Source organism: Gigantopelta aegis, chromosome 3, assembly GCF_016097555.1.
Source record: "Gigantopelta aegis isolate Gae_Host chromosome 3, Gae_host_genome, whole genome shotgun sequence".
NCBI lineage: Eukaryota > Metazoa > Mollusca > Gastropoda > Neomphalida > Peltospiridae > Gigantopelta > Gigantopelta aegis.
This window is the reverse complement of record NC_054701.1, coordinates 89706984-89734930: the sequence shown is the minus strand read 5'-3', so window position 1 is coordinate 89734930 and position 27947 is coordinate 89706984. Positions and strand designations below refer to the sequence as shown.

Genomic DNA, 27947 nt, shown 5'->3' with positions numbered 1-27947 from the left:
GGACAGCCACTCCCGATGAGGTCCTTTACTGGACAATACATACTTTTGACACCCATAAAGAGGTCTGCCACTAGTTTACTAATTGATGCACACTAGTCTATGACAGATGGACAGAAGCAGCATTTTGGTGGAATTTAATCATATCACAAACGTTTCAAATCGTAGGCTGGAGAGAGAACCCTAGAATGTCTAGACCAAAGTTTGATCCTCTTTGTTATAAACCTCACCCTGAGTCTTAGACAGAAACACGGGGCTAGTGTCTTAGTATGTGTCATGGCTACGATCGTAGAAGACCACGTAGTTGGTGTCGTAGTATGCGTCATGGCTACAATCGTAGAAGACCACAGAGTTGGTGTCTTAGTATGCGTCATGGCTACGATCGTAGAAGACCGCGGAGTTGGTGTCGTAGTATGCGTCATGGCTACGATCGTAGACGACCACATAGTTGATGTCGTAGTATGTGTCATGGCTACGATCGTAGAAGACCACGTAGTTGGTGTCGTAGTATGCGTCATGGCTACGATCGTAGAAGACCACAGAGTTGGTTTCGTAGTATGCGTCATGGCTACGATCGTAGACGACCACGTAGTTGGTGTCGTAGTATGCGTCATGGCTACGATCGTAGAAGACCACAGAGTTGGTGTCGTAGTATGCGTCATGGCTACGATCGTAGAAGACAAATATCCACTCTAAAGTTGCTCACTCAGTAAATACTCAACCAAATAATCTCAAAAGGACAAAAGCTCCTTAACTATATTATTTATTTACCTTGGGTTTGGTTTTGTAGCATTTTCAATACCTAGTCACAGTGTTAATTAACGATTCCCAGTCGAATGCTTTTCTCCTGAGAAACCTGAAAATTATTTATTTATTATCTCATCCTATACAGCACAAATTCCGAAGACGTCTCTGAAATTCCTGATTTTCTCCTTTTTCAAGAGTTGTCTTCTCCCATCCTTCAGAATGAATGTGGCTGTCATGGCTTGTTCTTTCTATAATCTATCAATCAGTGTCCAGACGGAGCGATGGTTGTGACCCACAAGCTGCCTGATAACAAGATTCCACGTCTCACTGATGTTGGTTCTGGCACGATCATCAAGGGTAACGTGATGTGTATATTATATTCAGTTAAGAAGGAGGGTGCGGAGGAGGGAGATATGGAACTCGTATGCATCCACCTAAAGCAGCCAGTGTTCGCCTGGTTGTGCAGGTCACATCAAACTAGCCTAGAAGGTCCCTTACATCTAGTATGTCTCGTTGAAAGGTCATCACATCTAACTACATAATGAGCATATACCTACGGTGTCATCTTTTTATGACTTCTTGTATAGGCATTTGTCCAGTGAGCACTTATCCGGTCACAGATTTTGTGTCCATATACCTGAATATAGTACTGTTTGTAATTTTAATTTTAATGGCATACATAAATCAAGTGTTAAAAAGTCTGTGTTATTGCATGAGTTAGATACTGCATAATAATGTTTGCATGACATATTTACCTACGGGGGCAACAGGATTTGCTCCACCTCAAGAGCTAGTTTGGCTCCAGAGGTAAACGCGTTTACATGACAACATTTATCTCCTAGCGTTGCTTTTGTCCCATAGGGTAAAGTTACCCCAGGTGTAAACAGGTGAGACAGAGAGATATTTAAAATTTGTTTCGTTTAACGACGCCACTAGAGCATATTGATTTATTAATCATCGGCTATTGGGTGTCAAACATGTGGTAATTTTGACATATAGTCTTAGAGAGGAAACCGCTACATTTTTCCATTAGTAGCAAGATATCTTTTATGTGCACCATCCTACAGACAGGATTGCATGTTTCACGGCCTTTGATATACCAGTCGTGATGCACTGGCTGTAACGAGAAACGGTCCAATGAGCCCACCGGCGGGGATCGATCCTAGACCGATTGCGCATTAAGCGAGCGCTTTACCACTGGTTTACGTCCCGCCCCTTAATATATAAATGTAACAGAACTGAAGACATACAAAAGTGACATTCTACTAAATATACATTTTCTTTCGAGTAAATCCTTTTATTTACAGATACTATAAATAATCGTTATGGCTGTGGAGTGTTCAGCAAGGGCCTACTTAGCGATAGGAATGGGAGGTGTGTGTGTGGGTGGGGGGGGGAGATAGTGGTAGCAACTTAGGTGGGGTAATGGTAGCAAAATAATAATTATTAAAAAATCCTTTTTAGTTTAAATGTATATATTTTAATTTAGCTGGAGAAGACCCTGTATCATTGTGCCCTGTTTCTTGTTTTTAACTGCACCCTCCCTCTAATCATTTTAGTTTGGGTACGGCCCTGTTCTGAAACCACTGGTTGGAATATCCAATCAACGAGTTAAAACCATCTTCGCAACAGAGCTAGAATGTATTGCCGACATGTTGGGGTTTTTCTACCAGAGAGACACAAGATTGGCAATATTTTTACTCGAGTTAAGATCGCTGTTAACAGATTCGACGTCAGTTGTAGGTAAATACTGTCACTGGAGAAATAACATCTAGCGCAGATTGAACAGGAAAAAAACAGACACAAACAAAAAAATCATCTTGTTTCGTCTTGATGGGTAAAAAAATCTCTTTAAGTGATTTCTACGCCGTCATGTGAAAATAAGTTTGAAGTGATAGGTATTTTCACGGCCGTTTGAATGCAGATGATGTGCACGAGAAGCTAATTAATTATATAGGAGCGGCATCTAGCCAGGTTGCTAGAACGCTCGCCTGAGGTGCTTGGGTCGGACGATCAACTCACCTCGGTGAACTGATTGTCTAGGTTTTTCTTGTTTCAGTCAAAGCCCCATGAATGGTATATCAAATGCCTTGGTATGAGTTGTCCTGTCCGTGTAAAGTGCATATAAACAGAGGCAGAGAGAGAGAGAGAGAGAGAGAGAGAGAGACAGACAGCGAAATGGGGGAGGGAGCAAGAGGGAGGGAGGGAGAGGGAGATAGATAGACAGACAGACAGGGACAGAAAGAAAAGAGGCCCTAGCATCCTATAGGTTGTACTATACCAAATAAAATCCCATAGGCGACCATGTTAACGTTTGTGTTTAAAAATACTATATGCAATATATCAACCAAACTATGACCCATAAATATCAGTACTACAACCCCTACCTCAAAGTATTAACTGAAGAAAATTGTACCTTTCATGGCTCATTTTCGGTATAACCAGATGTTTTACAGTTAATTACAACATACCTAGTTTCGCACAAAATTCGAGTACAGTTTTTACAGGTACCCCATACATGTTTCAAGCACAAGACTAATTGACACAGTGGTACTAGATGAAATAAAATTTCATACATATTTTGCCCAGATGAAACTATATGTTTTTTTACAACCAACACTCACATTTATCACCAATCACAGGACTTGTGGTGTTAACTTCTCTATTAAAAGTCGGGTGCACCTCGAACTTTGACCCAGCCGGAAGTTATTTAGTTCAGTACTACCTATAGACTACTCTTGCAAATAATGCAGCATTGGAACTGTATGTATACATTTCTACATATACAACGTGGTTGTGACGGGGGTGGAAGTCCGAGCTCTTAGGAGACTATCGATCTTGCGACCTATCGCACCTCAGATGAGTGCTTTACCACTGTGCTACACTACCCCCCCCCCCCCCCCCCCCCCACGTTCATGTCGTCTACACCATTCATTCATTTGATAATTATTGTCACTTTCGTAATTGCAGATTTTTAACTACAGAACACTGAGAGAACTAAAACACATAAGAAACCATTCATCAAGGTTTTTTTTTGTTTTTTTAAAAGATAAGATATTCCTAATTGAAAAAGTGTAGCGGCGGTGTTTGTGTCGGAAACACGATGAACGCGCGTCTCTACTGTTGGTGGAGTCTGAACGCCGGACTGCGTGGAACACGCGTCGTAAGTGTTTTGTGGAGAGAGAGTCCGGACTCTCTCGCTCTCCGTCATGACAGATTTACGACGCTCGATTACGATTAAACACCGACTGTCCCGGGTCGTGTAACAAGTCCACTGACTGAAGAGCCAGCTACACCAGACGCCGGGATAAGAGGAAAGACACAGTTTGAAATGTATAGCTAAACACCAGTACAAAAACAACAACAGTGCCGTGAAATGCGCAATGGCATTTATTGCAATTAGTCCACAATAACACGATTCTAAGATCTGGCAGCATACACTGTTCTGAAGAATATATGTAGCATTTGGGTTAAATCCCTCAAATCAGAAAGACAACAACAATGCTGGGTAGGATTCGGTTTGTTTGGCAACCGTCAAATAAAGGTCCTTGGCTGTGGGCTATGGACCGAACTGGTTGCCGAGTATTAATGACAATTCCTCATCCTGTGTAACCGTCGCAGAAAAGATGAAAAAATAATCAAGAAATAGTTGAGAATTATGTCGTGTGTTGATGGCTTGCTGTTCAATGTGAATTTAGCACGGACTAGCCGTGACCAATGTCACATGACACCAGAATAAAATATCATTGGCTAAACTCCAATTTGACCGGAAAGAAAGGTTAGGGCGTTGTCTAATAGGGTATTCTCTACGACGAATATCCTAAAAACAAACGAAATAACCCATTAATAAAATATTATAAAATAAGTAGCAAATAAAATAAAACATATATACATACAGTGTTATATATTTTTACCCCGTTACATATAGAACTCGTCAAATATAGTACTCTATCAAATACAGTACTCTATCAAAATATAGAACAAAATATAGTACTCTATCAAATATAGTACTCTATCAAAATATAGAACAAAATATAGTACTCTATCAAATATAGTACTCTATCAAAATATAGAACTCTATCAAATATAGTACTCTATCAAATATAGTACTCTATCAAATATAGAACTCTATCAAATACAGTACTCTATCAAATATAGTACTCTATCAAATACAGTACTCTATCAAATATAGTACTCTATCAAATATAGTACTCTGTCAAAATATAGAACAAAATATAGTACTCTATCAAATATAGTACTCTATCAAAATATAGAACAAAATATAGTACTCTATCAAATATAGTACTCTATCAAAATATAGAACTCTATCAAATACAGTACTCTATCAAAATATAGAACTCTATCAAATATAGTACTCTATCAAATACAGTACTCTATCAAATACAGTACTCTATCAAATACAGTACTCTATCAAATACAGTACTCTATCAAATATAGTACTCTATCAAAATATAGAACAAAATATAGTACTCTATCAAATATAGTACTCTATCAAATACAGTACTCTATCAAATACAGTACTCTATCAAATATAGTACTCTATCAAATACAGTACTCTATCAAATATAGTACTCTATCAAAATATAGAACAAAATATAGTACTCTATCAAATATAGTACTCTATCAAAATATAGAACAAAATATAGTACTCTATCAAATATAGTACTCTATCAAAATATAGAACTCTATCAAATATAGTACTCTATCAAATACAGTACTCTATCAAATATAGTACTCTATCAAAATATAGAACAAAATATAGTACTCTATCAAAATATAGAACAAAATATAGTACTCTATCAAATATAGTACTCTATCAAATACAGTACTCTATCAAATACAGTACTCTATCAAAATATAGAACAAAATATAGTACTCTATCAAATATAGTACTCTATCAAAATATAGAACTCTATCAAATATAGTACTCTATCAAAATATAGAACAAAATACAGTACTCTATCAAATACAGTACTCTATCAAAATATAGAACAAAATATAGTACTCTATCAAATATAGTACTCTATCAAATACAGTACTCTATCAAATATAGTACTCTATCAAAATATAGAACAAAATATAGTACTCTATCAAATATAGTACTCTATCAAAATATAGAACAAAATATAGTACTCTATCAAATATAGTACTCTATCAAAATATAGAACTCTATCAAATATAGTACTCTATCAAATACAGTACTCTATCAAATACAGTACTCTATCAAATATAGTACTCTATCAAATACAGTACTCTATCAAATATAGTACTCTATCAAAATATAGAACAAAATATAGTACTCTATCAAATATAGTACTCTATCAAATACAGTACTCTATCAAATATAGTACTCTATCAAAATATAGAACAAAATATAGTGCTCTATCAAATATAGTACTCTATCAAAATATAGAACAAAATATAGTACTCTATCAAATATAGTACTCTATCAAAATATAGAACTCTATCAAACATAGTACTCTATCAAATATAGTACTCTATCAAAATATAGAACAAAATATAGTACTCTATCAAAATAAAGAACAAAATATAGTACTCTATCAAATATAGTACTCTATCAAATACAGTACTCTATCAAATACAGTACTCTATCAAAATATAGAACAAAACATAGTACTCTATCAAATATAGTACTCTATCAAAATATAGAACAAAATATAGTACTCTATCAAATATAGTACTCTATCAAAATATAGAACTCTATCAAATATAGTACTCTATCAAAATATAGAACAAAATATAGTACTCTATCAAATATAGTACTCTATCAAAATATAGAACAAAATATAGAACTCTATCAAATATAGTACTCTATCAAAATACAGTACTCTATCAAATATAGTACTCTATCAAATACAGTACTCTATCAAATATAGTACTCTATCAAAATATAGAACAAAATATAGTACTCTATCAAATATAGTACTCTATCAAAATATAGAACAAAATACAGTACTCTATCAAATATAGTACTCTATCAAAATATAGAACAAAATATAGTACTCTATCAAATATAGTACTCTATCAAAATATAGAACAAAATACAGTACTCTATCAAATATAGTACTCTATCAAAATATAGAACAAAATATAGTACTCTATTAAATATAGTACTCTATCAAAATATAGTACTCTATCAAATATAGTACTCTATCAAAATATAGAACTCTATCAAATACAGTACTCTATCAAATACAGTACTCTATCAAAATATAGAACAAAATATAGTACTCTATCAAATATAGTACTCTATCAAAATATAGAACAAAATATAGTACTCTATCAAAATATAGAACAAAATATAGTACTCTATCAAATATAGTACTCTATCAAAATATAGAACAAAATATAGAACTCTATCAAATATAGTACTCTATCAAAATACAGTACTCTATCAAATATAGTACTCTATCAAATACAGTACTCTATCAAATATAGTACTCTATCAAAATATAGAGCAAAATATAGTACTCTATCAAATATAGTACTCTATCAAAATATAGAACTCTATCAAATATAGTACTCTATCAAAATATAGAACTCTATCAAATATAGTACTCTATCAAAATATAGAACAAAATACAGTACTCTATCAAATACAGTACTCTATCAAAATATAGAACAAAATATAGTACTCTATCAAATATAGTACTCTATCAAATACAGTACTCTATCAAATATAGTACTCTATCAAAATATAGAACAAAATATAGTACTCTATCAAATATAGTACTCTATCAAAATATAGAACAAAATATAGTACTCTATCAAATATAGTACTCTATCAAAATATAGAACTCTATCAAATATAGTACTCTATCAAAATATAGAACTCTATCAAATATAGTACTCTATCAAATATAGAACTCTATCAAATATAGTACTCTATCAAACTATATAACTGTCAACTACAGAACTATAGAAATATGTACAATACTGAACCTTGTCAAATATAGAGCTACAATGTATGTCAAATATAGGTCTATATCGTATATATAGAAATCTATCAAATATAGTCTACGAAGTATGTCAAATATTGAACTGTGTTAAATATTGAGCTATAATGTATGTCAAGTATAGAACTACATTTGTATATCATATATAGAAATATATCAAATTTAGTACATAGAACTAAGTAAAACGAAGGACTAATTTATACCAAATAGAGAACTATGCTAAATTTAGAACTATATCACATAATATATAGAACTCTATCAAATATATTTTATAGACCAATGTAAAATGTAGGACAATGTCAAATAAAGAACTGCAATGCATGTCAAATATAGAACTAATTTATATCGAATATGGAACTCTATTAAATATATTTTATAGAACGATGTCAAATATAGGACAATGTCAAATAAAAACTTGCAGTGCATGTCAAATATAGAACAACGTCAAATACAGAACTAATTATATCAAATATAGAAATATGTCAAATATATAAATATATCAAATATAGAACAACGTCAAATACAGAACTAATTATATCAAATATAGAAATATGTCAAATATATAAATATATCAAATATAGAACTGCATTAATGTCAAATATAGTTTTTACAGGTTTATCACATTTGAATGATTTCATTTTGTACTTAAAGATGAAAATGAAAGGCGAATATTTTGCATACAAATTGTTTTTATGTTGTTACAGAAAGCTGAAATAGATATTAAATATATTTATAAATGGTGATGAAAAATGAAAGTTCACCTCCAACATTCACAAGCAAGGTAATACACCTGCGATGAAAGCTCAAGGGAATCGGTATTGGGAATAGTGAACATGGCTTACTTAACACAACTTCAAATTCACCAACAGGTATCTGTTGTTTGGACAAAAGACACGAAATGTTTTGCTAAACTTAAAAGTAGTAGTACTATTATTATTATTATTATTATTATTATTATTATTATCATCATTATCATTGTCATTGTCATTATTATTATTATTATTATTATTATTATTAATTTCATAAACATGTTACAACTTGACTTTGTCATACACTCAGATATAACACTAAAAAACTAGCGGTGTTGTTTTGATTATGCCTTCGACAAAAATTGTTATGCTTGCTCAAAAACAAATATTTGTTTTAAATTACTAGTGATTTTGTAAATTATATATCAATTCTTTTTAATTAATTATTAATTACACAAAATTAATAGTGTTATGAACTACAGTATTAGCGAAGAGAAAAAAAAACTGGGCGACATCAGTCTCGATAACTTCAGCTATTGCCAGCCACGCTTGCACGTGCGTCTCGTAATCCGGCGTTTAGACGCCGCCAGGGTTCTCTTTGCCCGGTTTATTGGCTTGATAAACTAGAATGCGTGCAATGAAAAACCTATCTGCCATGCTAAAAATCCAGCTAATTATATTAGTTAATAGCATGGGGTAAGCGCTGTATAGTTTCTCCAACCGGCGACCTAGCGCCACATACTGAAATGTCGGCTTTTGTTTACTGAGCAGCCTCGGCGAATACTAATGCTGAATGAATGTTAAACTTTAAAATAGCCGGATAAATAGATAAACCAGTTTTAGCTATTTATGTCAGTTTGCAAACACGTATGCCATTATAACGAGCCAATACGTTTACACGATCACCTCTGTACACGAAGGGTTGGTACCGCAATACGTTCACAAATCCGGAAGAAGCATTTCACGCATTACTCAAGTTCCAACGATTTACGAAATAAAATTACTATCAAGTTCATTAAACTGGGTTTTTTGCGTGGGCTTTTTTCTTTCTTTCCGTAAGTATAGTAATTAATCCTTTAATACGCAAATATCGTGTATAAAATGTAAAAGAGCCAACGCCGTTGCTTATTTGAGACTTTGTAAACAATTACACAAGATTGGATAACATAAAAAAATATAACTTGGATATTAAACTAAAAATACGTTCTCTCTTAATTCAAAAGTTTTAAACACATGCGAGCGTACACGCACGCACGCGCACGCACACACACACATACACGCTCAATCCCCCCCCCCCTCTCTCTCTCTCTCTCTCTCTCTCTCTCTCTCACACACACACACACACCACACTCTACACACACAGACACGCTCAATCTCCCCCTCCCTCCTCTCTCTCCCTCTCTCTCACATACCACACACTTTACACACACACACACACACACACACACACACACACACCACACGCACAAATACACAGACATGCTCATCCTCTCCCCTCCCCCCCCCCTCTCTCTCTCTCTCACACACACACACAAACACACCACGCACTACACACACCACACATACACACACACACACACACCACACACTACACACACACACCACACACTCACACTCTACACACACACCACACATTCTACACACATACACGTGTAAAGGGGTTTTCCGAAGCGACAACAAATTTTGTAATTGTAATTTTAGGACATTTCAATGACATAATATAGATTTAAAAAAAAAAACAATTTCAAGAAGCAGAGTTGTTGTTTTTTTATACGCATTGTGTATTAACGAGTGAACAGCTTATAATTCTACTGTGTACGTGCAGTTAGGTTGGGTCTACAAGTGACGACACCAACTTCTCATTCATTCATTCATCAATCGACATTACATTGCATTTAACATTCCACGACATTCACCAACCGCGAGCGCCGTTAGGAAAATTATCAAATAATAATTCCATACACACACAATCGTTTGTGAAACAGCATTTGGCAATAAAGTGTATGAATATGTAGGAAACAAGTTGTATGTCAAAGAACACAAAAGAGTTCGCACGTGTCTCAAACACCCGGATATCAAAGGCGAATTTTGTATAATGGAGTTGTCAAAACATAACAGTCAAAAGTCGATTTCTTCGTTCGCTGTTTGTCCGCCGCAAAGAAAGGTTAGTATTTCGCGTTTGTTGAGCCAAAAGTCGCTAACAAATGATGTGGACAGCTTGATATAAGGTTGGATGTCGACAGTAACAAAAGACAGATAAAACAACTTCACATCTGCAGAAGAAAACATGGTTAGTATGTTTTTAAAGGGATTGTTTGGTGCGATTGTAAGATGTTTAAGTCTAACGGAGACTAAAAGTACATACGAAAGACATGTTCTTGTTTAGAATATGAGTGCCTGAAAAACAAACAAGGTGTTTGTAGTCGTCCAATCATTTTGTATGTATGAAATATATATATATATATATATATATATATATATATATATATATATATATATATATATATATATATTATATTGTATTGTATTGTATTGTATTATATTATATGAAAAATATATATATTACAAAGTTAAATGAAAACTCGAAACAACAACCTGTAGGAAAATAAGTTACCTTTTGACTAACCAATCCTTTGTTGGGTAGGATAGTGCATTGTGTACATGTCAATTTTAAAAGAAAACAAAAAGCAAAACAAAAGAAAGAAAATGCAGTTTGATGCTTTACACTTTACATGAGTTGCAGTCCTCCCGTGCGTTTCTAGAAAGGCGGCACACAATTGGAAGGAAGGTGAGAACCTGTAATAGAGAGGTGTCACAACCACACCGTTACTGTTACGGATATTGATAGGTCACCACTTTCAGGGTAGTTGGTGACGTCTCAGGAATTTGTTTCCCGCTGTTAACGATTAAAAGGACTGCTACGTATAACAATATAATTTAAAAATAATAATAAATAAAATATTTGAGAATACCGCCATCTTGAAGTCATTAACCGTGCCGATCTGCGAAACTCGTTAAACGACTAATACTGTTTTCTAAAATATTGGGCCGAACTTACGATGCCTGATTTTCTTACAAGGTGTTTAAGCATTGTAAATGTGTATAGCTACAAGCGTGTAAGACCTAAAGAGGCTTTGCAAATTCGGACCTTTACGATTATCCGTAACAGTAATTGTGTGGTTGCGAAACATCTATAACGTGCATTTTTACTTTTATGAGAAGCACATGGGGTGGAGTGAAGATATTAGCCTTAGTATTCATCTAAGAACGCTTAGGTCAACCCCACTCACCCATCATGGCTAACTTGTCCCAAATCCTTTTGTATACTCGTATATGCATTATATGCAATAAAATATGTTTTCAATCATGGCTAACGACAACGTAACTTTCACCAAGAAGATACGAGACCGCACTAAACAGTAACTTATTTTAGTCGGTCGGTCGGTAAAGCGGTTGCCCGGGGAGCATGGGTCGAAGGATCAAATCCCAATGATTGACTTTTGTCCATTTTCCAACCAATGCTCTGCGACTGCTATATCAAAGGTCGTGATATTTGCTGTCCTGTCTGTGGACAAGCGCATATAAAAGATCAATTAATGCCGAAAGGAAAATGTAGTGGGTATATCTGAAGACAATGTATTAGAAATATCAAATGTTTGAAATCAAATAGCCGATATTTATCAATTTACTCTAGTGGTGTTGTTAAACAAAATGCACTTTTGAAAGGTGAGAATCGGTCTGAATCTAAATGTTTCACATGTAGCATACTGAACAAAAAACTGAAGACTGCAAGTTAAAAACGATAACCTTTAAAGCGACAGACCCTAGTGTTTAAACACTAAGACATATTTTTCACTACTGGAGCCGTTTATGATCACTGAAATTAAACTTTACTTGTATTTTATTGTTTAGATTATCCATTTCCATACAACCGAAGTTTTTCTGGCCAGGTTATAATACCACAAAATGCAACTTTTATCATTTTTAAAATGCACGTGCGTCTGAGAAGTAACAGTTATGTCGTCGAGTTTCAGTCTATTTTTAACGGCATTTCATCGTTTCAACTTCACAGACTCTTGTTTCACTTTCTTGTAACGTTATCCAAATGTGTTACAGGTTTGTAACATAACCAAACTCAGTGTCCATTTGTACCGGTTGAACCTAGGGACTGCGCCTTTAAATCTATAGGTATCAGATATAGCATACAAAACACTAACACTAAAGATTTCAGTTATAAAACGATAACCTTTAAATCTATAGTTATCAGATATAGCATACAAAACACTAACACTAAAGATTTCAGTTATAAAACGATAACCTTTAAATCTATAGGTATCAAACGGTATTAAATATAGCGTATTGAATATTACAGCAAGACTTGTAGAATGAATAATATCGCTCCTCCATGTACTAAAGTGTTTGACATTCTTTATACTAGTCTGTTTTGTTTTCTTTCCAAGGTGTCATATATTACTCTGTATTCCGTACACGTGAAGCTAGTGGGCAGTGAGTCAACATAGTGACACAGAGAAATTTGTCACATTGGCTCGTCACGACGTTTAGCGTCAATACAATGTATACTCATGGAATTAACAGTTATTGCAAAAACACACTGCACTTGTTCACAAAACAAATAGGATGACATAGGGAGTGGGGGCGAGGCAGACAGAGAGAGAGAGAGAGAGAGAGAGAGAGAGAGAGAGAGAGAGAGAGAGAGAGAGAGAGAGAGAGAGAGAGAGAGAGCACATCGACGTGTGTTGTTTTGGGGTTGTTGTTGTTGTTGTTGTTGTTGTTGTTTTTAAATGTATTGTCCCCAGAAACAAGAGCAATGTCAAGGTTGGGGGCCTCGGAAAAAAAAAAAAAAAAAAAAAGAAAGAAAAAAGAGAAACAATATCGATGTTTTGTTTGCATGAAAATATCTAAGTATTTTACAGGTTTTTCTCCTAATACAATTGTCAGATATATCCCAAGTTATATCAAGTTTTCTCTAAAGAAAACAAAAGTTTCTCAATTTTTATTCAAACCCACAGTATAAGCGTAAGAAATCTAGATAGAAACCAAAATATAGAGAATCAAAGACAAAGAAAAAGAAGATAATTGTGATAATGATGATGATGGTGCTGGTGCTCGTGGTGGTGGTAATGATGATAATGATGGTGATGATGGTGGTGGTAATGATAATGATGGTGATGATGGTGGTGGTGGTGGTGGTGGTGGTGGTGGTGCTGGTAATAATGATGATGTGGTGATGATGATGACAACAACGACGAAACGAGGGAAAATAAGAATTTAAAAAGGAAAACTTTACACTGGAATTTTGGTGGCAGCGGTATATCAGGTCGCACATAAAATAAAAAATGTAAACAAAAAACTACATTTTTTATATAAAATATATAATATTGTTATAATATATTATCTGGAATGTACAATATACAAATAAGACTCTCAAAACCATTCATCACCTCTTAATGCATTAAGCCAAGCATAAAGCTTATTCATATTTAGAATGCATTAGTGAACTACAGCCTGTATTTGTGTTTTAGTAGACAGACTACACAGTGTAGTGATATATGCGGCAACTACGCCGGGTCTGCGTGGAAGGCCGAAGACATGAAGTCAATCTAGCACTTAATAAAAACTCCTGAACCACTTTCTAGTGCTCATTGGTTTGGCAGCTCGCTGGAGTTCGCACTGTTTGTGTAGCCAACAGCAACTCTTAAAACACGGTTCCAACCAAATCTGACTTAACACGAGCCACGTGTCCAGAGACATTCATATATAGCAACTGACTGTCTTAGAGCTGAACGCTAGACAGATTGGGTAAAATCCAGAGACATTCATATAGCAACTGACTGTCTTAGAGCTGAACGCTAGACAGACTGGGTAAAATATTGAGACAAGCGGTTTTCGTGCTGGGGTGTCATTAAACATGTATTCATTCATAGATAAGCGGTTTGGGAGACACCATCACATACTAGTATCGAACACTGATTCAAAGTGTAAAATTTAGCACAGTGATATAACAACCCAAAACGTGTAATAAATGACATGTATAACCAAACTACAAAATCATTATTAATTCATATAAAAATGGTAAAAATGGCGTTTATACTGTGATCAGATTTTAAAATACAAGCAAACGTTCAACAGATTTAAACTGGATTCATCCTTTAGCAAGGAATATGTTTCTGGGCTTCTAGAATTTAACCCCGTCATCTCTTCCAGTATTTTAGTTTTTATGAGAAAACGTTACAGTTAACATATTTCATCAAATAAATGTCAAACTAAAGATACATCACAATAAAGCGACTGCTATCCAGTCTGTAATCAGCGAAACATCAGCACATTTTGAAAACTACACAACGTCTTTCATAAAATAATGGTGATCATATGAGAGAAAACAAAAAACGCCTATCCAACATAAGCTATTCTTGGCAATTAGCAGCAAAACACTTGCATTTTTCCACCAACAAGATAGCACATACCATGACCTTTGGTATGCCAGTAGCGGAGGACTGGCTGAGTATAAAGACAGCAGAGAGGACTATATGTTATAGAAACCGAAATCTTATCAGTAAAGGCCTCAGAAACTACTTATTCATTATGGGATAGTTCAGCGAGCAAAGTTTTATTTTCATTAAATGGACACGTGAGTCATATCCTGAAGTTGCCTTCCAATATCTACAAGTGATAGTGTCTAAACAGGGTCTACAATTCCCCGTATGTCACAACTCGTTTACAGTTGTATGCTGTTGTGTCCTGGAGCCACTTACGATGTCATACAGACTATCCCTCCTTATCCACTTTTTGATAAACTTTAGCCTTTGGGTATGTGGGTTTGGTAACGTAACGCAAATCAAAGTCATTATGCAATTTAGGTACATAGGTACGACATAGCAGGAGGTGGGGGGGGGGGGCAATAGATGAATAAATCAATGTTCTCTAGTGGTGTCGTTAAAAACAACTTTAACTTTGAGACGGGGAAAACCCAGACGGAGAATAGGTCCACCGAGGGGGTTCCACTCTTCGACCCTAGTGCCCCAGGCGAGCGCCCTACCGACAGCTGGATCTGGCCCGTCTACACAAGTACGAATCTGACGTCAGACGTGTTAGTTCGGGTGCCCTGAATGTGTTGATGACAATATTTTGCTCTCTTACTTTTAATTGTTATCCACCAGTTACAGCTGTGGTCGCTTGTATCTAAGAGTCGACTAACCTTCAAACAACACATTTCAAAAGCTAGACTACTGTTGTGGAAAACACACTTTGATGTTGCAATGAAACCACATTGTGTGTATAAACCTGACGTAAAAGAACAATAACACAAAACAGCAAACACGTAAGACTGTGTACCACCAAAGGAAGGAAGGGAGAACATTTTTAATTTACGACGCATTCAACACATTTTAATTAAGGTTATGTGGCGTCAGACATACGGCTAAAGACCACAGAGCTAATTAGAGAAGAAACCCACTATCGTCTCGCTATGGGCTACTCTTTTTTCGAACTTCAGCTATAGCAGCAGGATTTTTAGTCAAGATATTGTTATGTTTGGTATGATCAATAACGAAAATAGTAACTTTGTAAATTGGTTGATTATCAACATTAAATATCATATCTATTATATGAAAGTACAGAAAAAAATATTAAATATCAATGGAGTTAAAAACATTTTGCGAAACAACTTTGAAATAGAAAGATTTATTTTATACAAGAATTGCAATTACGAAATTTTTAATCAACAATGGCCACCATGGCTTAATCTCTTTGACTGAAACGTATTTTCTAACAATAGCTTGTTTCGAATTCCAGGTCTTTTTCGTTTCGCGCTAGTATACATTTACCCCCCCCCCCCCCCCCCCTGCATTTATTTATTTATTTATTTTATTTGTATATTTATTTATTTGTTTTGTTTTGTTTGTTTGCTTATTTATTTATTTATTTATCAATTTATTATTATGTGTTTTAACCATTATATCTTCTTTCTTCTTCTCCTATATTTCCCAGTCCTTTCCATTATATGCGTCATAGCAATTGTTTTTTAAATTTTTTACCAATCTTTAATTTATACAAAAACATTACAAATGCATTTATGTATCAAATTGTTATATATGACTATATAACATTATTATACCACAAATTAGATATATGTACTTGTATATAAATTATACTACTTTGATGTAAGGCCATGAATTCAAGGCTCCCCAACCTTGACATGGTCAGAATGGACTGGGGAAAATAACTATTTTTTTTTAAAAAGGGGATCTTTTAGACGCACCTTCTTACAGACAGAATAGAATATATCACGGCCTTTGTTGCACCATTTGTGGCGCACTGGTTGGAACTAGAAAAGGGTACTGACGGGGATTGATCCCAGACCGACAGCGCATCGCGATAGCGTTGTACCACTTGCCTATGTCCCGCCCCAGTATACCACCATGCTGTATGGAAAAAACAACATTTCTGACTGAGGTTTGTTCTCCCGTGAAAACCAGTACTCGACGACTGATATAGCAAAGGTAATAGTATGTGCTGACCTGTCTGCGTGGAAAGTGCATATAAAATATCCCTTGCTACTGATAGAAAAATGTAGCGGGTTTCCTCTCAGACTATATGTCAGAATTACCAAATGTTTAACATCCAGTAGCCGAATAATGAATACATCAATGTGCTCTAGTGGTGTCGTTAAACAAAATAAACTTTAATTTAAAGTTTAACTTTCAAAAATATATACTTTGTTTTTAATGACGCGATACGTAACCCTAAGTACACGGGGTGTGCTAAAATGTATAATTTAAGCTACAACTTGTAAATAATGTGTAATTTAACCATTAATAAGCATTAACACATGTATAATTTAAGCTACAACTTGTAAATAATGTGTAATTTAACCATTAATTAGCATTAACACATGTATAATTTTCACACCAATATCTAGGGTCAATTGTTTTTTTTAAAAGGTTAACTCTCTTTCAACTTTTGATTTACAATGTAACACCTTGTAATTTTATTTGTCGCCCTATTAACCCTAAACGAGGGACGTGAATGAATAAATTACGTTCATTCTGTTTGACTTCTCGCGTGTAATAACGTTGTTGTAAAGGCAGCGCTCGGTGTGGCGAGCTATCTGCGGTGATTTATCACCGACGTAACCCCACCAAGCTACAACAGGTCCCGAACACAAATACTTGAAACAGAGCGTGTGAGAGGTGCCAGTTTGTATGAGTCGTGTGACGGTGTTCGAATGTTTTCAGCCCGCCCTGTTACAGCCCGCCCTGTTACAGCCCGCACTGCACGGGCGGGTCCCAGACTCGGTCAAGAGGGTTGTAATTCTTCAGACTTCAAACGGACCGAGACCCTGTGTCCAGGGTCGGCGCTGGGTATTTGCATCCACTGGGTGAAATATATCTGATAGGCAATTACACCCGAGAGAGAGAGAGAGAGAGAGAGAGAGAGAGAGAGAGAGAGAGAGAGAGAGGAGAGAGAGAGAGAGAGAGAGAGAGAGAGAGAGAGAGAGATGGAGGAAGAGAGAGAGAGAGATGGAGGAAGAGAGAGAAAGAGAGAGAGAGAGGGGGGACAGAAAGAGGGAAGTAGGGATGGAGAGAGAGAGACAGAAAGAGACAGAGATGGGGCAACAGACAGAGGGAAGTAGGGATGGACAGATAGAGATAGAGGGTGGAGAGGGAGAGGAGAGAGAGAGAGAGAGAGAGAGAGAGAGAGAGAGAGAGAGAGAGAGAGAGAGAGAGAGAGAGAGGTGTTGACATGCTTATGATTTAACCTGGCCAAGTAGAGGAGAGGGGTAACAGAACACGTTCCGTTCCGAATCTTAAACATAATGACCAAATGCACAATGTAGATTTGATTCGATGGTGCATGTTAATGGGTGGCCCATTTAGATCACTTATTCCTAATCGAAGTATGCAGATTAGATTTCTTTTGCCCTTATAACAGTATGCCGATACAACCAAGTCTCATGATTTCAGTTTATTCTTGAAACAACTTAAAGATGTTGAATTTTTAATATTTATTGGTAAATTGTTCAAAAATGTTAATACTGGACAGGGAAAGGATTCTCCTGACGATGCCAACATTTAGTTGACGAAACGTTGAGATTGTAAACTTGTGGTTTAAACAGAGACATTACTTTTAGTAGAATACAATTTTGAATGACAATTATAAGATTGAAATTGTTCTGTATTCCGCAAGGAATGTCTGTTTATTTTGGCCAATAGTTGGAAGTAATTGGATTGATATTTATCTAGAAGAGCCTAGTCTGTACATCATACACAGTTTGTGTCTACTCGTCCTCTCAATTAGTGAGATCGGTGAGATATCTCACAACCAGACCCAAACATGGTGCGTAAAGCATCAAGCTGGATATTTTCTAACTGTTCAGATACACACTGAGCACAGTTATACCAAATTATATCATATTATATTATACTCAAAGGTTGGGAGAATATAACCAATAAAACAATTCTAGCGACTTTGTTGGCAGACAATACTTTAGCGAACGGTGCAAATTAATATTTTGCTGGTTTCTTTTCTATAATTTTCTGGATGTAAAAATGTCATTCGCCAGTTTTAAAAAGTGAATCCTAAATGTCTGTGATGACCATCTTAACACGGTAACATGTTCTAAGTACAAGTTAGGTTTTATAAAATGTATATTTCTGGTAAATGAAATAGTTTCAATTTTCAAGGAATTAAATTTGACGAGCCATGATTTTGCCCAGTTATTTGTACGTGTCATGTTTGAGTTTAGATTTTCTACCGTAATTTACAGAGATTTATCACCGGCAATAATCGTATATTAGAACGTATTTCATGGACAATAGTATTAATATATATTTAAAATAACAAGGGTCCTAGGGCAGAGCCAATGAGTAGTAACCTTGTGTTCCTTCTGTTAAATAGTGTATAAACCAGTCCAGTAAATTTTGTGCTGTACCTTTAAGCGTTTTGCTGCATTTGAGATAATATATGTTACTTTAGACACAATGCTATTGGTCAGTTCGTTATGAAAAATGGAACCCATTGAAGTCAGAAAAGAATTCTTTTAGTCCTAAAGTGGATGGATGTTTGTAAAATAAAATGAAATTCCGAGTAGTAAGTTACAGTTAGTTAGTTCTACCCAAATAGCTTCAACTTGAAGGTCAATATCACATGTGTTCATTTCAGTTCTGTTTAGATATCATTGCTAAATTGCTAACCACCCCAGGTGTTCACTGGGCGATCTTTCCGATAAGGTTCTTTGTTTCCTTTGATCAACATACAGTCGTCGGACATATGTTAATATAAATAGTTCCGGTAATTGCTATTATATGAAAAGTATTCATTTCACTTTTGACTTAGTCGATTTTTGGATAGAAGCTACTAACATTAATATGAACGATAGAAATGTTGGGGACTGGACCTGAATTCTTGTGAATGTCCACAGCCATGACTAACAGAAGATGGATTAATATCGAACTCATTTTTTTCCCCAATAAAGACAACAGAAATTCAAAACATTTATCATGAGATCAACTGTACGCTATTCTGTTGCACAATTATAGGAGAGCCAAACTCTTGCAGGACATATTCCTATATCAAACCGGAAATCAAAGTCACCGACGTAGTAATTAAATGGTCATAAACCTTTTGGTTAATAAAAAGTTATACAAACAAGACAGTTACGCAGTTTTAATGGTGTGTGTTATTATAATGGTACCAAATAAAGAGCCCGAACTGGTTGCTAAACATGTGGTATTTGTTAAGTTTTGTACACGCACGGTGCGAGCAGTGCACGGTGGTGACCTATATTAATATGACATGTTTATGTATGAAATAAAACAACAGTGTGAATCACCGACAACTCGTTGGCGAGTTCAAACTCAACACCTGCATGACGAGTGGTGACTGAGTGGAACATAGAAACATTCAGAGGCAATAACTGTAAAACAAAAACTGTGTTGTGGGTTATCTCGCAGTCTGACAGTCGGTGAAATCACTGAACAAATAGTTCAGTAAGTCACTAAAAGAAGATAAATCACCACAGGACTAAAGGTCATTACAACAAATGAGTAAAACGCATTTCACCAAATGACTAAAGGCATATCAGCAAAATTATATCTAAAACACATTTTACCAATGACTAGATATACTTTTTAAGAATGACTAAAAGACATTTCACAAAATAACTAAACAGAACTAAAAGACTTCACAAAATAACTAAAAAGGAATAAAAGACATTTCACAAAATAACTAGAAAGAACTAAAAGTCATTTCACAAAATCAAGGCAATGTTGACTCGTGATTGTTGTAACATCGGTGGACAGTTTCATTCCGTACATGTAATTACTGTAGCTGTATACTAGTACACAGTACTATAGGAGATGGATTTACCAGGCGTGTAGGGGCTTTTTCTGGGGGTGGGGTTTATCAGGGGTTTGAGGTTTATACGTGGGGGGGGGGGGGGGCTCATCTGGGTACGGTGTTTATCAGGGATGCTGGGTTTAGAAAGATGGGTTGGGTTTATCGGGGTGTAGGGATTAGAAAATGCGTTTGGTTTACGAGGGATTGGGGTTTAGAAAGGTGAATGTGGTTTAGAAAGGTGAATGTGGTTTAGAAAGATAGTTGTAGTTTAGAAAGGTGTATGGCTTTAAAAACGTCTGTGGTGTTTATAAGGTGTCTGGGGTTTAGAAAGGTGTGTGGTGATTATCAGGGGTTGGGGTTTAGAAAGGTGTGTGAGGTTTAGAAAGGTGTGTGGGGTAGAGAAAGGTATGTGGTGTTTGTCATGATTTGGGGTTTATAAAGGTGTCTTACTTACCTGTTCTTCTCCAGCCATCCACGTTAGGTTAACTGTATCCACTTCCGGTAGAATAACGATAGAATCAGATAATCCGGGTTCTTTTAAATATGGAATAACAATGCCGTCTGCAATTATTGGTATCTGCATGGGGTAACCTAGAAATACAATTAATCATGTTAAAAGAAACATTAAAACAATAAGAAAATTGTAAATGCATTTATATGATGGCACACAAGAAATATGTTAATAAAGAGTGCATGTTTTTTGTGTTACAAGATACAATACACTGTAACAACAACTACAGAGAAATATAGGAATATAAGTAGGTGTGTAATTCTTTGATTGTGTCTAAAATACCAATGTTCTCAGTACAAGTATTACTATACATTTATTTACCAAAAGTATAGTTTGTAGGCATAACATAAACATACAGATAGACACAATTTCACATGTGTATGTATATATATATATATATATATATATATATATATATATATATATGTCTGTGCGTGTGTGTGTGTGTGTGTGTGTGTGTGTGTGTTGTGAGTGTTGTGAGTGTTCATGTGTATGTGTATACATCTTGATATGTGTGTGTGTGTGTGTGTGTGTGTGTGTGTGTGTGTGTGTGTGTGTGTGTGTGTCACTCTAAGAAGAAATAGGAAGCGGGGCCGGCCCCTACTACTCTTTTCTAGACTTTACTTTGTTTTATTATGATGCCATCTCGTATCCTCCGGAGTCGGGCCCGTCCGCACCACTATACCAACCCATGACGACTGGACTATACCCTAGTCTGATTCTTGTTCAGACGGATCCGGCTTTTCAAGATCTGTATTTCAGCACAGCACTACACCTTCAACGTCTATTGACTGTCAATCTAGGGGTTTTCTTGACGGAATGCAACCCATCTCGTCCCTACAAGCTGTGCACCCTAACGGCCTTAACGAGGCCACTCACGTGGACATATAGATCGGACTTTAAACTTTTAGACCTTCGTTTAAAAGTTTATGTCAAAATTACTTCTTTTTTTAAATATTATTAAATAGTCCGATCCTCTCTTCTTTCTCTTATTTATTTTTGGACTGTCCTTCTAAAATGCTCCAAATTATATAAATATTCGACCGAGCAGTCAATTCTTTTTATTTTTGGCTTGTAACTTTTTTCTTTTTTTTAATTCTATTAACTTTTTTACTAATTGCTATTTTCAAAATTCTGCCCATTTTTAACTCTACCCCCCTCCCCCCTCCATCCCGAGTCAGGCCACCGATCTTATCTAATTTCTTTTTGACCACCCGATCTAATCTAGCGACCAAATTTAATGAGTAGAATTTTCTTTATTAATTATATTAGAGATGCGCATAAATATTTTAAAGGCCCACTATTTAATTTTTGGATGTAAATTTCAAAATTGTCCGCTTAATTTTTTTCTGTCCCGAGACAAGCCCCTGGCTATCCAGAGACAGGCCCCGGTACGGACATGCTCGAAACTCTAGTGGTATATGAGCATGTAAAAATTATTCGCACTCGCACTCACGCGTCATCTGTTCTATTTCTGGTTGCGTTAATCAGAAAAGTACTATAGTCTAATCATCAGTTTTGTATTATCAATGGCCAGGTACATTTTCAAATGTTGATGGTTTATTGTAATAAAAATGTTTGTATATGTCTACCATAGAACTGTCAAAAGGGCAGAATAGTATAAATGATCCTATCTTAGTTATTGCCGCTCTAGTTTTCATTAGTACACGCCATATATGTGATTGTTACCACGTCTCAATTTGCCAAAACTAAACAAGCAATCAGGTATTAGTAATAACTGTTCATGAAGACGGGCCACCTGACTGCGTGCCTATAAAACGCCATGGTCTGTACTAAAGACTTTAATAATGTCTAGCCTTTACTCATAGCGTACGGTTAAAGTCTGGAGTCTTTGCTCGGGTCTTAAGACCGGACTTTAAAGTTTTATTTACCAATTGGCACCGATTTTATAAAAGTGTCGTCTAGACTCAAGGTTATAATAAAGCCTCGACTATACAGATACCTCGTAGTTAGAGTCTGGAGACTTGGGTCTGCACTGTAAATGTTTTATAAGCACCAGTCCAGCCCTGGTGGACAAGGTGTTGGCGTATGTCAGATCTATTTAGGAAGCACAAGATGGAGTGGATAGTTTGATATCAATGTTGTAAAAACAAAACAAACAAACAAAAAGAACCCATAAATAAATAAATAAAAACAGCAAACGTAAATTGTTCCGGTAAAATAGGCATCATGAAAAGAACAAGTCCTTAATTATACATATGGATATTATTGAATATTGGAGTTCATCCAATATCGTTCTACGTAAAATGTTAGATCTTAAACATTCCCTCATCAGGCATATATCCATCCATGCATTCAAGCATCCATCAATTCATTAATTCATATAATGATTCCTTCATTCCTTCATTCCTTAAGATACGTAAACATCACAACAAAGTATATAATAGAAGTAGCACATGTTAATAGAACACAGAAATAGGAGGAAAATGAAAACTATAACGATAAACCGTGGGCTAAAATTGACTTTGCACTAGACGACACCTTACCACAAATTTCAACTAAAACATTTAACACATAAGCTTCAATGTATGTCATTGGTGAAATATGTAAAAGTGTTTGTCATAATTAAAGTGTTGTTTTATCCGTTTAGTCATTCGTGTAAATTCATTTTTTTAAATATCAGCTCACCAGATATATATTATGTTTGGGGCACATATGATGTGCCATTAAAAGTGTATGGTTCTAATAATCCACTGATAAAACATTTGACAAAAAAATAGTTTTAGACTTAACAAAATATGCCTCCCCTTAACTCAGTTACGTTTGACTCTGTTTTATACAGTTAATCAAGGGCCAACCGACCCTGCTGGGGTTTTTTTTTAAAGTTTCAATCTGTTTGTCTGTTGGTCTCTCTGAGATGTCGGCATTTTGTCTGTCAGTGCTGTCTGTCCTCTATCCAGGGAGGTGAGTTAGTGGTTAGTTAATATAATGGCTTGTTTGGGAGCTGTAAAGCCATTAAATTCACTCTGGATTGGAGCCGATACTAGGATGCGAACCCGGTACCTCACAGCCAGACTGTAGGCTTAACCACTACACCGCCGAGGCCGGTACCCAACTAATGGCCTAAGACTAGTATATACTAGTGGCATGTGCTGTCCTGTCTGTGAGGGGAAATACATATAAAAGATCCATGCTAATAATGGAACATGTCGCGAGTTTTCTCTAAGACTACGTGACAACAATTACTAAATGTTTGACATCCAGTTGCCGATGATTAACAAACCAATGTGCTCTAGTGGTGAACCTATCTTTAACCTTGTCTGTAAATGTCTTGACTCTCGCATACACAAGCCGCAGACAGTTTTGTGAGGCAGACCGCTAACAATGGCGGGAAACTGAGGTCCAGGACACCGTGGCCTGTAACCCGACATCTTTGAAGAGGGAAACAAATTGCAGAAACTGGCAATAATCGGTAAAAGCAATCCATTCATAACAAGAAAGTTCTTTGTTTTCAAAACAAAGTCGGTGTTACCACTTGACATTGGGCAGAACCGTTCTTTACGTCAGGTGGCTTTCTTCCGCAGCCATTTTGGATTTTTTTCTGACTTTACGTTTCCAGTCGTGTTTGTTCTGTTGTAGGTGTGTTTTGTATGTAACCACGTTCGCCGCGTGGGACCTGCATCCGTGTGTCTCTTAGTCCTTCTGTCTGTATTTCTGTCAAGCTGTTCTCATCATCCGTTATTTTCTTTCCTTTTTGCTTCTATTTTAAAAACAGTTAAATTCTGCCACCAATACAGAATTATATTTATTTTGTATCCATATCAGTGTTATCAAACCATGGATACATTGTTGTAAAACAAGGTCCAGACGTCCCTTACGTCACAATGTCCCCCAAAATAATGTGCTTGATTACCACAGTTCAAGTAGATCTTGTTTTGTTTCAGAGATTTTGTTTATGTTGAATAAAACTTCATCCTACTTGGGTTTTTCTAGCAACATGAAATTACCAATGTGTTTAGCCAACACATTGTCATGATATCTCGATAAGGGTGGTTCTAAAAATGGAGCGAGGTGGGTATAACTGTACACGTTTTATGTTTATGTCTTCTGAGTCTGTTGAATATATTTTTATAAAGTCTGATTATTCTTCGAACAGTGAATGTTGGACACCTAATTTACATATTGAAATAAAGTTTGAATTTTAATAGAACATCTAATTTTATATAAATAGTCTGATTATTCTTCGAATGGTGAATGTTGGACACCTATTTTACATAAATAATGTCTGGTTATTCTTAGAATGGTGAATGTTGGACACCTATTTTACATAAATAATGTCTGATTATTCTTAGAATGGTGAATGTTGGACACCTATTTTGCAAAAATAATGTCTGATTATTCTTAGAATGGTGAATGTTGGACACCTATTTTGCAAAAATAATGTCTGATTATTCTTAGAATGGTGAATGTTGGACACCTATTTTACATAAATAATGTCTGATTATTCTTGAATGTTGAACACATTTAAGATAAATATAGTCCATATTTGAATATTTGACACAAATTGTCTCTTTCATCCACGTTTCATCTTTTTTATAATTACCATCACTGGAAACCGTTGCTTTTGCAAGTTTATTTTTAAATGACTTGATTTATTTAATAGAATATATATAGTTTCAAACCAGCTGACCCATACAGTTTGTTCATAATAAATAATAAATATAGAATATCAAGCTACTACGTTTTGATATCGTGGTTATTTGGCGAGGTTTAGATAACGGTGTAACAGGCGAGCTTCAGCAAACGTAGTAACCTTCTTTTTTTTTTTACCATGCAACCCCTTTTAAGTTATATGTTTGTAATATGTTTCAGACAAAAGTGGTATAGAAACTATTAGTATTATCGTGTAGAACATACTACCGGAAGTCGGATATTAGAAGGTGCCCGAAAGCATCTTGGGAATGGCATAGCCAGCCAAAATGTTTTGTGTTTCCAAATTTTAAATAAAATACTTTGATTATATTTCAAAGTCTGTTGTGTCACAACATTACAATTTTTTTACCTTTTTTGTCTGAAAATAAACGTTTATGTGTGACCAGAAGATCTACAGTACATCACTGGCTGACAGCCACTGTGACGTCAGACGCTGTCACAATGTAAACATTCTTTGAAGGAAGCTACTGGGTTTTTGTTTCAAAAATTTAATTCAAAACGTTGCCTTTTTCGAATGGAAGCGAATAATGGAGAATTGAAAAATAAGAGGTAATTTGATGTTACGGGAAGAGTAAATGCTATATTTATTTATGCGGTTCAACAATTATTGCTGTAAATAGATGTTTGAGAAATGGGGAAACGACCAACCTGAAAATTGAGCAAACATCCGTCATGCGCGCAACTCATTTTCTAGTGACCTAATAACACCTAGCAACTCCAAGGTTATCATGTTAGCAACGAAGGTGTTATCAGGCAGTGACATAACACTTCGAATTATCATGTAGGGTTATCAGGTCACAGGAAGCATGGTTGCATGATAATTAAAAATATAGATACATTATTTCGTTATATGTAAACGAATCTGGTTCCATGTGGTTTTGGCTTTATCACCAAAATCTTATTTGTTACGCTTTGACTTCTTCGTAATAAATATCTGTCAGAATACATTGGCGAAGATAATAGTTCAGTGGTAGAGTGCTTGCTTGTTAAAAGAAATATGATAATTGTGGACCAAGTTTGTTTTGTGTGTAAGTAAAAAATGGCTTTGTACCTTCGGCTTACGTTCTTTTCCTAAAGGTAAGTGATGATCGTGGGTATTTGCGACGATGATGATAATATCCACAACAAAAACTAGGCACCTTTCTGACGGCAGCGTCAGGTTTCAATCACGTCTTCTGAACATTAGTACACAGATAAGAAATTAAATCAGCGCAAATTGAGCGTAACGGCGCGCTGAACCGTCAAACACGTGACCCGTGCTTGTACAATAAACTTCTCGATTCTTGTCTTTTGCGGCTCGCGTGCACTCGAGGAATGTGGGGAGCGTGTAAACTTCTCTATAGCGATAAGACGAGAAACACTTTCACCATATGCCTGTGCAAAACACAGTCTCCACAACAAAGTTTAAAACTTACTCCAATTCTCATTTAGTTCACAGGACACGCGTCGTAAAAATAATCACATAATTTGAGAGACTTGGGTTTGTTTGTTTTTTTGTTTTTGTTTTTTTTAATAAAGAGTTATAAAATGCACTCTTTTTAACATCATCTTCTCTAGAACGAATTTACAAAGCCTGTTTTTGTCTTACATTCATGTAACTGCACATAATAAATATTATTTACAATGCTTAAACATCTGCCTTTAAGAAAAAAACTGGTTGTCGAAAATTTGGTCTACAGCTTTTAACTAAGGACTGTCCCAGAAATTAACGACAACATTCACACAATAACATGAAATAATGTTCGACAAAAAGTACCACACGTGTATTTTAATGTCACAGTTAACGTGTGAAAAACAGATATCTTCCTGTGTCGAAACCACGAAAGCACTGAACCAAGTATGTAGCCTACGCTTAAAATAAAATGATGTAAAACACTCAAAATAATGATCAGACTCGTCACGTGATTGTTTGAT

General features: G+C 35.5%; 1 protein-coding gene across 2 annotated transcripts in view; it reads right to left on the bottom strand.

Annotated features, from left to right (window-relative positions):
* Positions 1 to 27947, bottom strand: part of LOC121369299 (wnt inhibitory factor 1-like) — an 82025-nt gene that overhangs the window by 43449 nt on the left and 10629 nt on the right. For both annotated transcript variants that reach the window (XM_041494267.1, XM_041494268.1), the window contains exon 2: positions 21303 to 21439. In XM_041494267.1, the coding sequence (XP_041350201.1) occupies positions 21303 to 21439 (137 nt within the window). The remainder of the gene's footprint in view (positions 1 to 21302; positions 21440 to 27947) is intronic.